Below are 10,873 nucleotides of genomic sequence, written 5' to 3'. Positions count from 1 at the left end.
TATCTTAATTCGGAAAAGTCAAAACGCTATACTAGCTAGGATCCCTTGCTATAACCACGAGATAAGCGCTATACCACAATAGGCACCAAAAACGCAGACGCAAAACGCGGAACCGAACAGGCCCTTAAGCTTACGCCTCGGCAAAGGATGAGTTAGCCTTATCTTAGCTTGCCAGCAGATAACGCCATTGAGTAGCGACCTCTCATTCTTCTTCATGAGCGAAAACATGCGAAGATATATGAGCAAGTCGCAGCGAGCATGTGATAGTTGCAGAGCGCGCAAAAGTGCATGCCGCATCGACTCTGGACCTCCATGCCGGCTATGTCATCTCTCGGGGCGCGAGTGCACGTTTGAGGCCGTACCCAAAAATACACGCGCGTCTGCAGCAACTGCGACACATGTCGCCCTGAGCACACCTACTGAAGAGCTAGCCAGTCTAGAAGCCGCAAGCCAGCAAAGCAACGTTCTGAATTCGAACAGTGCTTTCTTCGACCAACAAGGCTTCCTTTGGCCAGGCGAATCACCAGATCCATTAGCCAACCTTTGGGTTGACCAAGCTATGATTGACATGAATATACAAAACTTCAATCACATTAACCCTCCACCGAACGATGTTTCCATGGACTCTCTGCCACTTCCTTCGCCGTCGACACTAGGACCCCAGACGACTAGCATGGTCTGTGGTCTAACAGGGGATATGGATCCATACCTTTTGCAAAGATATAATTTTGGACCGGATAGCGATTTTGTTTTCAAGCGACTGGCTGTTCGTTCAGTAAGGCAGGATATCCATCCAGTCCAACTCCTAGTCTCCAATGTTACAGATGCGGCGGAGGGGTGTGACCAGCACAATCATTCTCTTCGCAAACAGCTAGAGAAGCTTGTGAGTCCGGATGTGGGTGTCAGGTTGATCTCTTTGTACGAAAGACCAAAGTCAATCATACTTCCGTCTAGCCAAGCTAACGAATCCAGATTCTTTCGATTCGTGTCCCCTCATTTTCCAATTCTTCTTCCAGCGCAATCAACACAGCCCGAGCGATCAAATCCTTGTACTCTTGCCGCAATATATCTAGTCACACTACCATTTGCTGGCTTTGACGATTATCTCTCCGTTCAGATAGCATACGATCTTCCCGATGCAGAAAAACTATGGAATCTTGCATTGAACGTATTGCATCAGGAACTGCATAAGCCAGACTTTTCCACGCTACAAACGTTGGTCCTGCTGCTGATTTCGCCTCCACATAAGCCGCTCATGCCGGATTATGCGACAAAGTGGTCGCTTGTTGGTACCATGGTGACTGTTTCACAGACGCTGGGCTTGCACTTCAATCCCACCTCTTGGAGCGTATCATCTGCCGAGGTAGGGCTGAGAAAGCGGCTGTCGTGGACTGTCAAGATGATTGACGTCTGGCATGCTGCTGTCTTGGGCCGGAGCTGCCTGATACATGATGACGATTGGCTCGTTCCGCCACCATGTAGGGATGATTTTTCGGAACAAGAAAGAAAAACACTATTTCCCGCGAACTTCATTTCTATGTATGAGCTTACAAATATTTTACAAATGACTCTGAAAACACTTTTGTAATGTCCTCAGACGGCCCCTAACAGCAAATACGATACTGATATCGGTAGCACTCTCAAAGCGGTTCAAACTCTTGCAGGAGACTATGAAGACACATTAAGGAAGACGCAGGGCCTAATGGAGGAACTCAATCGCTGGAATAGTGCTGCTGTCGACAGTCAGTCTGATTCACACGACGAGGACATCAATTCATCAGGCCCATTGCTTCTCGGCGGCCATTTTGTCAAAGTACTTCTCTTTCGCGCTATACTCAGGCCTTTCAATGCTTTGAGATACGGTACGGTGCCCCCTAATCCGACAGATGAGCAAAGGGAGCTTGAAGCATATCGATTGGCACGAGCCGGAGCGAAAGGATGCATTGCTAGCTTTGTAGCGTTTACGTCGAATTTAAAGAGCAGCTGGGTTCATGGATTTTGGCCTTTCTGTATGTAACTGGAGGCGATTGGAAAGTCCTTTTTTTGCTAATTTTGCGACTCAGGGTGCACGCTGGGCTGGTCGACATTGTGCAATCTTGCCCTTTTGCTCCACGTGACAGCAGATAGTCCTGAAGAGGCACAAGAATGCCGGGCCCTTCTTGACCATGCCCGAAGATCTGTCCGGCTTCAATCGAAATCTCTTGAAATCCTCAGATTCGCGTTACTACGCATCGATTCAATTTTCTGGAAAGGTCTAAATAACGTTTTTATGAGAAACGAAATGGTAGGAAACACGAGTGTTCGACAGGAACAATTCGAAGACCAGCTGTAGATAGATAAAAGTAATATGGATGGAAGCCGAAATTGGAAGATCTGGCATGAGCAAACATGGCATTTCAACTACTTGGCACGCTTGTTCCCCTCCTCGATAGCAAGTTTCCCTGCATCTGCAGTGAACTTGCTCACACCCATCTCATTCATTGCTTCAGCGCCTACGATGACTGGCACCTCCTGGAAAGAGTTTCGGAAGCAAACATATAAGGCACAACCTGCGATAAAGCCGACAATGGCGAGAGAGCCGTACATCCATACCATATACGGGTCCTGCGACACGGGTGCAAGGGCAATGCAGATTGCGGCAGCGATGCCAATTGTCAACCAGAATAAGGAGGAAACAAGAGAGCGAAGACCGTGTTACGTTAGTACAGGCGACAAATTGCATCCTAGCATTTGTAACATACCTTGTGGGTGCCTTCGTGTACGCCAACTCCAGACCAGTGATGATAACAAAAGCTTCGGAAAATGCCACAAGAATGTAAGCGGGAGCTTGGATCCAAACGTGAATACTCGTCCTTGGCGACTTGTAGATATAATGTTGAAGCACGCTTGCGTACGCCATGGCCATTGCCGCTAATAGAAAGCCAGCTGTCATTCTTAGGACTGGGCTGAAGTTGATCTTGTGCTTGCGAAGCAGAGGGTAAATAAAAACTTTGGTTTATTTTTAGCATGTTTTCATTGAAAGGGATAGATATCTTCGCTGATAGTACTCACAGTCTAGTAGTGGAATGAAGATGATCAAAGCGATGGGGTCAAGGTTTTGTAAGAGGTCGTTCGGTGTACCGTGCAATGCCATGTCTCCAGCTTGTGAGATGAGATTGTTCCAAATTTGGATCCAGCAGACAAAGTACAAAGGAAGGAAAAGGAAGAACTGCAAATATGTTGGTTAGATACGGTGAGGGGCTGAAATTCGAACATACCTTGCATGCAGTGATACCCATTTGCACTTCTTTGACAGATTTGTCGGTATACTTGGGGGACAGCGCAAAAGGATGGCGCGAAAGAGTTCCCTGTACCTCCAGAGCACTCGGCTTGGCCTTTTCGAAGCCACCTTCCTTAATGGCAATAGCCACGATGCGGGCAGCATCGACGATCGCTGAGCCGTGAGGCGGTGTTTGTACAAAGAGCCGGCTGCTGAAGATGAAGATCATTGCAGCAATAACGATGACCCTATAGACGTCAGCAACTTTCCCAAAAAAAAGAAACTAATCAACTCACACTAAAGGGATCAAGTAGGCGACCCAAAATCCTACATGGGCCTCGACATTTACCGTAATCAACGGCGAAAGCGCTCCCACATTGACCGCCCAATAAAACCAGTTGAACATGCGTTCAACTGTCAGTTCAGGGTCCACTATTACCCACTCGCCAGTGGCCAATCGCTTCGTATACGCCGCATCAGGCTTGTACTGCTCTGCGCACATGGGTGTAACATTTGCTTTGATACTACCTGTGCCAAGTCCAATTACTACCATGGCCGCAACCAGCCCGCCAAAACCGGCACCAGATTGGATCCCAGCAGGTGTCGATGTAGCAACGAGGATCACGAGACCGACAATATAAACACCGCATCCTAGGGCGATTGTTTTGAAGCGGCCAAGATGCTGGTCTGCGACAATGGCGCCAACAACAGTCGAAGCATAAGCCCAAAATTTGAAAAAGTTGCCCAAGGCCGTGGCGACAGCCTGACCGCGGCCCAAAGCGCCAGGAAGGTCAGAGTGTGAGTCATGCGGGTTTCTTAAAGGAAGCACTTAGTCATCTTGTCTTTGTTCTCATACCATACTACATGTGTGTAGCAACTTATGAATTGCTAGAGAGGTTTGGAGGATCGGACGTACTTAATGTAATTCTGGATTGGTGCACTCAAGCCAAAATAGGTAAATCGTTCTCCCAGCTCAACGATTAAGATGAGCAGCACAACCCATGGAATGCGATCGGGCACGCGCCGTAACGTGCTACTCTCTACACCTGGGGCAAACCTGTCGACATAGATTTCGCTGCCATGCATCAAGTCCTCCTCGCGCATCTTCGCAGTAGTAGAAGTACAATCGGTCATCGTGTTGAGATGCACGCACACACACTCAAACAGACATAGACGCCAAAGAGATGAGCGAAGTCAAGCAGGGAAAACAACAAGTAGTAGGTAATGCAACGATAATTCTGGCTACCTATGCCCCTGCGTCCATCAACGCTTTGTATATCCTTCCATTTTCCGTAATGATGATAGCTAACAGCTGCCGCTATCGCTCACCCCGCAACATCCCGCAACTTTGGGTTCAAAGGACCCCGGTGATTTGTGCTGAGCGGAGTGGGTCCGATCGGGGCCGATAGCGCTACTACCCGCGAATACCGCCAATCACAGTCTAGCATCAGGGCCCGGTGAGGCTGTGGCATGGAAACTGCTCGAGATAGAGGGTGCGTAGCTGAAAAGGGGAGAAAAGCTCAAAGCGATTTGTATAATGCTATTAGTCGAGCGTTTTTCTTTCGATATACAGGGTTTGATGGGAGTTCAATGAGAAACGATATAGTATTAAGAATTTTCTATATAAAGCCGTATACTTGCGTAACATATCCATGACTACTTAGGCTTTATCGTGATGCTTCTGAGTAATTCATTTATTGGGCACGACAAAAACCATGGTATCAGAAGCGCAAGGGTGCTTTGGAGCTATTAACTTGATGTAGCCCTCTTATCCCCTAAAAAGATTCTTTCCACGGTTCTTATAATGTGCAGAAAAATGATCCCAACTCTACAACTTCCCTTGTTCAAACCCATTTAGCCCGTCTATCGAATTTTCCAAAAAAGGAAGGGCTAATTCTACTGCTTCCGTTGCCATACCTAGGCCAGCCTGGTAACCCGTTCCGCCCGCTCCATAATTATGCACAACGAGACGACCATCAGACCACGCTTCTTTCTCAATACGTGCGCCTCCTAGTCTCCCGGGTCTGAGACCTGCAAAGGATGCCAGGATCTCTGTTTGCGACACATCCAATGATGGCTCTAGTGTCGTTGTCCGTGTCCAGATAGAATCCGCCTCATGGGCAAAAGTATCACCAGTGCTATGTAAGTTGAGTACGCACCCTACTTGCACGAAATGAGTTATGTGCACTTACTCGTTTCCCTTTTGCATGAATCCTCCAAGAACCACGTTGCCATTTGAAAAAGGCCTGGGAATGATATACGTCTCATAATCTTTGCCATGGCGCATGATATTTTGATTGATTTGCGGTGCTCGCACGAGCAGAATCTGACCTCGGACAGGAAAACATCTCTCGTCCTCGACACCGGGAAGATTCCGCGCTCCGTTTCCGGTGCAGTTGAATATAATCTTTGTCCTTTTGCTCAGGAAAGCAGAATCTAGATGATCTAGGTCACGCCGGAGAAACCTGACTCCGTGCGCTTCGAGCTGGTGCTTGAGATATTGGATATGTTTGGGAGCATTCATGGTCACTGTAGTAAAGGAGATGCCGTACTTCACCCCGGGTAAAAGCTTGTGTGAAGGTAGTACTGTAAACTTTTGGGCGTGTCAGTAGAGTAATGATGTTTGACAATATACTGACATCTTCCAAGTAGCCCGCAAGGGACTTCAACTTCTGCTCAGCTGGCTTTTCATCCCAAAACTCGAGTGATTGCGCCTTGCTGATAGCAGCGACTGATCCATGAGTATCTGCAAGCTTCATGAGCCGTTTATATCCGGTCTTATCCCAGATAAGAGCATTCGCATCGCTTCCAGATATTGCTGAAAAATTTGCGCCGGCCCTGTTCAAGTAAGATTTGTGTCATGAGCAGAGCTTTCAGGCAGTTGTTATTGTACCATGGCGATGTATAGTTGATGGAGGTATCTCCTGGCAGATGTGTCGCGACGATTGTTGTGCGATGCCCATATCCTTTCTCTGCGAGGATGAGAGCAACATCCAGCCCTATCACCCCGGATCTATATTGATTCAGTATGCAAAAGGTATAAACATTGTGAGAGTAACTTACCCAACAATGACTATCGAGTCTTGCATGTTTTGTTGTTCTCTGCTCTAGGCGATAGAGCTCTACGGGCCTGACGTGTCTATATCCGAGAGGCGCTGCTTGTTTGGTGGGTTTTATGCCTAGGATGTCTACTGGTCTCTATCTTTTAAAAGCATAAGACAAGATTTCATGTTGGCTTAGCTGTGCATGTTGGTCACTCTGCACGATAACCACTACACGGTGGATCCCAGGATTCGGTCATTTTCCCGTCGACTTTCCCGTCAATATTTCCGTATTTTCATATGCTTGGCAATTCGAGTTTCGTAATCTTTTCGATGATCTGGGTAGGCTTCCATTCGGAAGGATTTGTGGACTCTTATCGTTGGCCCAGTGTGCTGATAGGTGCGCACAGTCTCCCGGCTTGGCATTCCTATCAGATCCGATGCGCGAGTAATGGACAGATCTGAGATGACGACCGTGTTCATCATCCTGTTAGGGTGGCATAATAGAAATAGCTGGCAATATGATTCAAACATTTGTCCCCAGGAAGTTTGGCTATATAAGAAGGAGTTTCTTTTGATTCCACACAGTTACTTAACCTGTGTGGAACACCATATCAAGAAGCATGACCGTAAAGATACCGTCAGTAGCAGACCACCAGTTAAGCAAAGGTTACCAAACTCCAGAAGAGTGGCTTGTAAGACTCGATCCGGAATGGGTTCGCATCTGGAACGCATATGGAGGGCACCACCGTCAAGCCGAAGAAGTACCAATTGAAAAAGTGCGCCGGAAGCCACTCGCATATAGCTTTACATATCCAACATGGTCAGGTAAGCAAGACACGGCTACCCGAATGATTCATTTGCTAACAATTAACTGGCCCTCCTGTTTTCAAGGAGAAAGAGTTTGATATACCCGTTAGCCGACCTGCTGGTCATATCAAAGTGCGCGTGTATACGCCAGAAGGACAGGGTACTTTTCCTGTACATGTTAACTATCATGGAGGTAAGAGTAATTATCATTGACGATTCAACATTCTGATATCGAGCCAGGCGGATGGATTCTGGGTGGTCTTAATAGCGAAGCAGCCTGGTGTAGAAGTGTCTGTAATAACACTGGCATCGTCATTGTCGACGTTGATTACCGCCTCGCCCCAGAATTCGTTTTCCCTACAGCCATCTATGACTCATGGGATGCACTCCAATGGGTTCTATCTCATGCTGAGGATTTGAATATCGATGCCACTAGTGTTTCGATCGGCGGTCTCTCGGCAGGTGGTCACATGTCGGCAGTTCTTTCGCACATGGCGCGCGATGCGGGACTAGAACTCAAACTAGCATTGCTAGTTGTGCCTTCGACTGACTTCAGATGGCTCATTGCTGAACAACCCTTGCGTTCAGTGATTGCCAAGCGTTATCCCAGTACAGCGCAATACAAAGATGCACCTTGGGGAGGCCTGAAAAGAGAGCAGTGGTTCTTGAATTACTGGATTCCGACCGGTATGTTGCCGTTGTGCTCTCATAATTACCAAGCCTCCCTGATACAAGATAGATATCAGAAGAGCTGCATGTGATGACTGGATGGCTTCACCGATCCTGGCCCAGTCCTTTGAAAGACTGCCGCCAACGCATATCATAACTGCTGAGTTTGATATATGTAGAGATGAAGCGCATCAATATGGTGAGCTGCTGGCAGACAGTGGAAATCTTGTAACCCAGAAGTGTTACCGAGGAATGCCGCACGCGTTTGGGCACTATATTCATCCTAAAAAGGGTCTAAGCAAAGGGCATGAGTATGTGCACGATACCTCAAAACTATTGCAACAGGCACATGGACTATGATTTCAAGTAAGCCGGTGGTCGTTAATGAAGTACATAATACGAGCCGTGATGGCAAGTTATATTAGCTCGCTATAGGCTGTACACTCTGCACACTTAATCGTCCTTTTCCTTCTCCAAGTGGCGCGATCTCTATGTCGCGCTAAGGTCTCGGGAGGTCGACCGCGCTCCATCTGTTCTTAGCGCCCGCTCCTTCCGCTCTGTCCAATGCCTGCGCTCGTTCTTCAACTACTCTGTCGCAAAGTAGACCACCGAGCCCCCCCCCCCCCCCCTGCGAGTTCTATAACAATTAGAAGAAATCTAGCCATGCCTTCCTTTTAGCTCTAGCCTTTCGAGTCACGTTTATGTCATAGAAGGTTCTATAATTTGCTGAAATAGTTATCTCTCTTTCGAATATAATATTTGATATAGCTTACGATTAGTCTTCAGAGCGTAGCCATTTATAGTGTTATAGAGGAGTTAGCTAGCGATATAGTAGATTAGCGTGCTCCATACAAGGGGGGTAACAGTTTAGAGAATCTTAATCTCATCTGATCAACAAAGATGTAGTAATCTTATTCAGTATAGTAACTATTATGACTTATAATATCTATAGGTAAGATACTACACTCGTATATTTGAATCCCTAAGTGGTCTAATTGTGCTGATACACGATCGAGAAGCTCCCCTTATAGCAATTAGACTTCTAATCTATCTTTCTTAAAGATGTCTTTCCTGACTCTTGAAAAACCTGTAAACAACGTTTAGCTTTCTGTTTACTATAACATAGTAATAGAGTTAAAAGAAATACGCATAATGCATAGTTACATACACCTCTAACAATAACGTGAGTGCATATCTATAGACGATTAGAAATCGTTATAATGTAGAAATCAAATTGGATGTAGCTAGAGAATAAATAGTAACACTTACCCCGTCATGATGACCAATCAAACACAGTTCAAGGCACATTTGAGCTTCCGCTTTGCTACATCTACCGCAATTAGGATACTCTTGTGGCACGCGCTTAACTAGTGCTTGAGAAGTATTTAAACTCTCTAGATTAACCAGAGAAGCTATGTGAGGGGTAAGTATAGTCGCAAGTAAAGTCATAGATTTAATTTCCACAGTGTTTTGAAAGTTGTTATTTTGTTTTGGATTCTCAATGTATGTAAAGGATTATGAGATAAAGTTGTAAATAAGAGATGCTTTCTATGTATACGCTTATTGATCTAAAACTAAGTCCTGGAAAATAATGTCTGTTAGGCGGAAGCTGACATGGGGGCGAACCGGCAGGTTCTAGACACAGGAAGCTAGCATTGCCCTGGTGGCCAATAGAGCTGGATGCGGAAGCTGAGAGTTCTTGACGGATTATAGGACCTCAGGCTAGAGTTCTGACCAGGCTTGAAGTATCCCAGGACGATGGAGAATGCTTGTTCTCAAAATGTTTCCCCTCCAGAATTTTTACTTTAATAATATATACAGAGTCAAAATGAGCGTGTCTCACGCTATCTGTATCCCTTGGGCTATTAGAAAGCACGACTGACATAAGCCTGTTTAAGCGAACAAATAAAGCCTGCAGCTCAAAGAATTAGGCATTTTATCTTAGCTTCCCAAAATCCTAAAATTACTTACTTTATTCTTAAATAAGGCTTAAGACTTAGCTATAAAAGTAATTATAAATTTTTTCTCTAGCATAAGTGCGAGTATAATGTTATAAAAAATAAAGGTTAAAATAACTTACCGTAGAGTTTGTATACTTTTAGTAAAGAGTCGTTCGTTAAATAATTAAAGCTTTTTAGGATAATATCGTGTTGCAAGGCAACCACTTTAGGATACTAGAGAGAAAGTGTAGAATAGTATTTAATAGGCTAGGAAGGAAAAGAAGCGCTTATAGGCTGAAAGCTTACCTTTTTTGCGTGTTTATTAGGATTCTTCTAGTTCGTATGTACAATCGTTAACGATTGCGGCTTCACCTCCGCGTGGAGCATTATAACAAATTGATCATCGCTGGATCGATGATTGACCAATAACATCGGCCAATCTCCAGCAGACATCCAGCGCTAAGCCATATACATTGGATGAGACAGTTCAATACCGTTAAGCAGCTACGTGCAGGGGCGGAGCCGCAATCGCTGGCAACTATATATGATAGAAGAACAAATTCAGTCGCCAATTGGTTCTTATTCTATCCTATCAGATTTAAAATGATTTTGTCGCCCGTTTGCGACCTAACGAATACCGCAGATAGTTAGCTAAGCACTATTGTATGCATAAAATCTGAGGCGCCGTTATTAGGCCAGTTCTGGACGCTAACACGGTTGTTTTGGGCTATGACTAATTATTCAGATTCTTAAGTTACTGCCTACTACTATGTAAGTAAGGGAACTATAGAATTCTATCCCCGCCATACTCTAGGCTTAACCTATATTTGATCATGAACCGGAAGAATACAACTAGTCCTGCTACTCAGAACGCTGAGACTAAAAAGATCAGAGATAACTCTAATTTTAATAAACTTATAGTCTAGTTGTATAAAACTCTAGAAATATTTAATATATTAGCTACTATTTTCTTGTGGACATTGCTGGCTGGGTTTGTTGTATTTCCTGGCACCTTTACCTCTCTTCAGAATACTTCATCGCTAAATAGCAGCGTGCTAGGAAGAGTAGTTCAGCGCACGATCCAGAATATCCCCCTTCTTACAGTGGCGGCCCTCTTCTTTATTCTGGGAACAGCTGGAATAGGCTGGCTTTAG

At 45.4% G+C, this 10,873-nt stretch overlaps 5 protein-coding genes across 5 annotated transcripts; 3 read left to right on the top strand and 2 right to left on the bottom strand.

The window, feature by feature from the left end:
• Positions 1 to 238: 238 nt before the first annotated feature.
• On the top strand, positions 239 to 2,332 carry COCMIDRAFT_110019 (uncharacterized protein; the record flags this gene model as incomplete). Its single annotated transcript, XM_007695326.1, has 4 exons — positions 239 to 918; positions 973 to 1,584; positions 1,636 to 2,009; positions 2,064 to 2,332. The coding sequence occupies 4 exons, from the start codon at positions 239 to 241 to the stop codon at positions 2,330 to 2,332; spliced, it is 1,935 nt and encodes a 644-aa protein (XP_007693516.1).
• Positions 2,333 to 2,400: 68 nt separating this feature from the next.
• On the bottom strand, positions 2,401 to 4,393 carry COCMIDRAFT_41624 (uncharacterized protein; the record flags this gene model as incomplete). The annotated part of the gene is made up of 6 exons (XM_007695325.1): positions 2,401 to 2,604; positions 2,738 to 2,988; positions 3,052 to 3,208; positions 3,258 to 3,507; positions 3,556 to 4,074; positions 4,176 to 4,393. The coding sequence occupies 6 exons, from the start codon at positions 4,391 to 4,393 to the stop codon at positions 2,401 to 2,403; spliced, it is 1,599 nt and encodes a 532-aa protein (XP_007693515.1).
• A 694-nt stretch (positions 4,394 to 5,087) lies between these two features.
• Positions 5,088 to 6,348, bottom strand: COCMIDRAFT_10055 (uncharacterized protein; the record flags this gene model as incomplete). The annotated part of the gene is made up of 5 exons (XM_007695324.1): positions 5,088 to 5,397; positions 5,452 to 5,852; positions 5,899 to 6,097; positions 6,153 to 6,272; positions 6,323 to 6,348. 5 exons carry the CDS (start codon positions 6,346 to 6,348, stop codon positions 5,088 to 5,090), a joined length of 1,056 nt encoding a protein of 351 aa, XP_007693514.1.
• A 575-nt stretch (positions 6,349 to 6,923) lies between these two features.
• On the top strand, positions 6,924 to 8,139 carry COCMIDRAFT_41622 (uncharacterized protein; the record flags this gene model as incomplete). Its single annotated transcript, XM_007695323.1, has 4 exons — positions 6,924 to 7,128; positions 7,202 to 7,303; positions 7,351 to 7,797; positions 7,850 to 8,139. 4 exons carry the CDS (start codon positions 6,924 to 6,926, stop codon positions 8,137 to 8,139), a joined length of 1,044 nt encoding a protein of 347 aa, XP_007693513.1.
• Positions 8,140 to 10,648: 2,509 nt separating this feature from the next.
• COCMIDRAFT_110018 (uncharacterized protein) lies at positions 10,649 to 10,873 on the top strand (the record flags this gene model as incomplete). Its single annotated transcript, XM_007695322.1, has 1 exon — positions 10,649 to 10,873. A coding segment is annotated over one exon (225 nt), but the record flags the coding sequence as incomplete, so codon positions are not given.

This window comes from Bipolaris oryzae (genome assembly GCF_000523455.1).
Source record: "Bipolaris oryzae ATCC 44560 unplaced genomic scaffold scaffold_297, whole genome shotgun sequence".
Lineage (NCBI taxonomy): Eukaryota > Fungi > Ascomycota > Dothideomycetes > Pleosporales > Pleosporaceae > Bipolaris > Bipolaris oryzae.
Note: the sequence above shows the minus strand (reverse complement) of the source record. Positions and strands in the feature narration are given on the sequence as shown.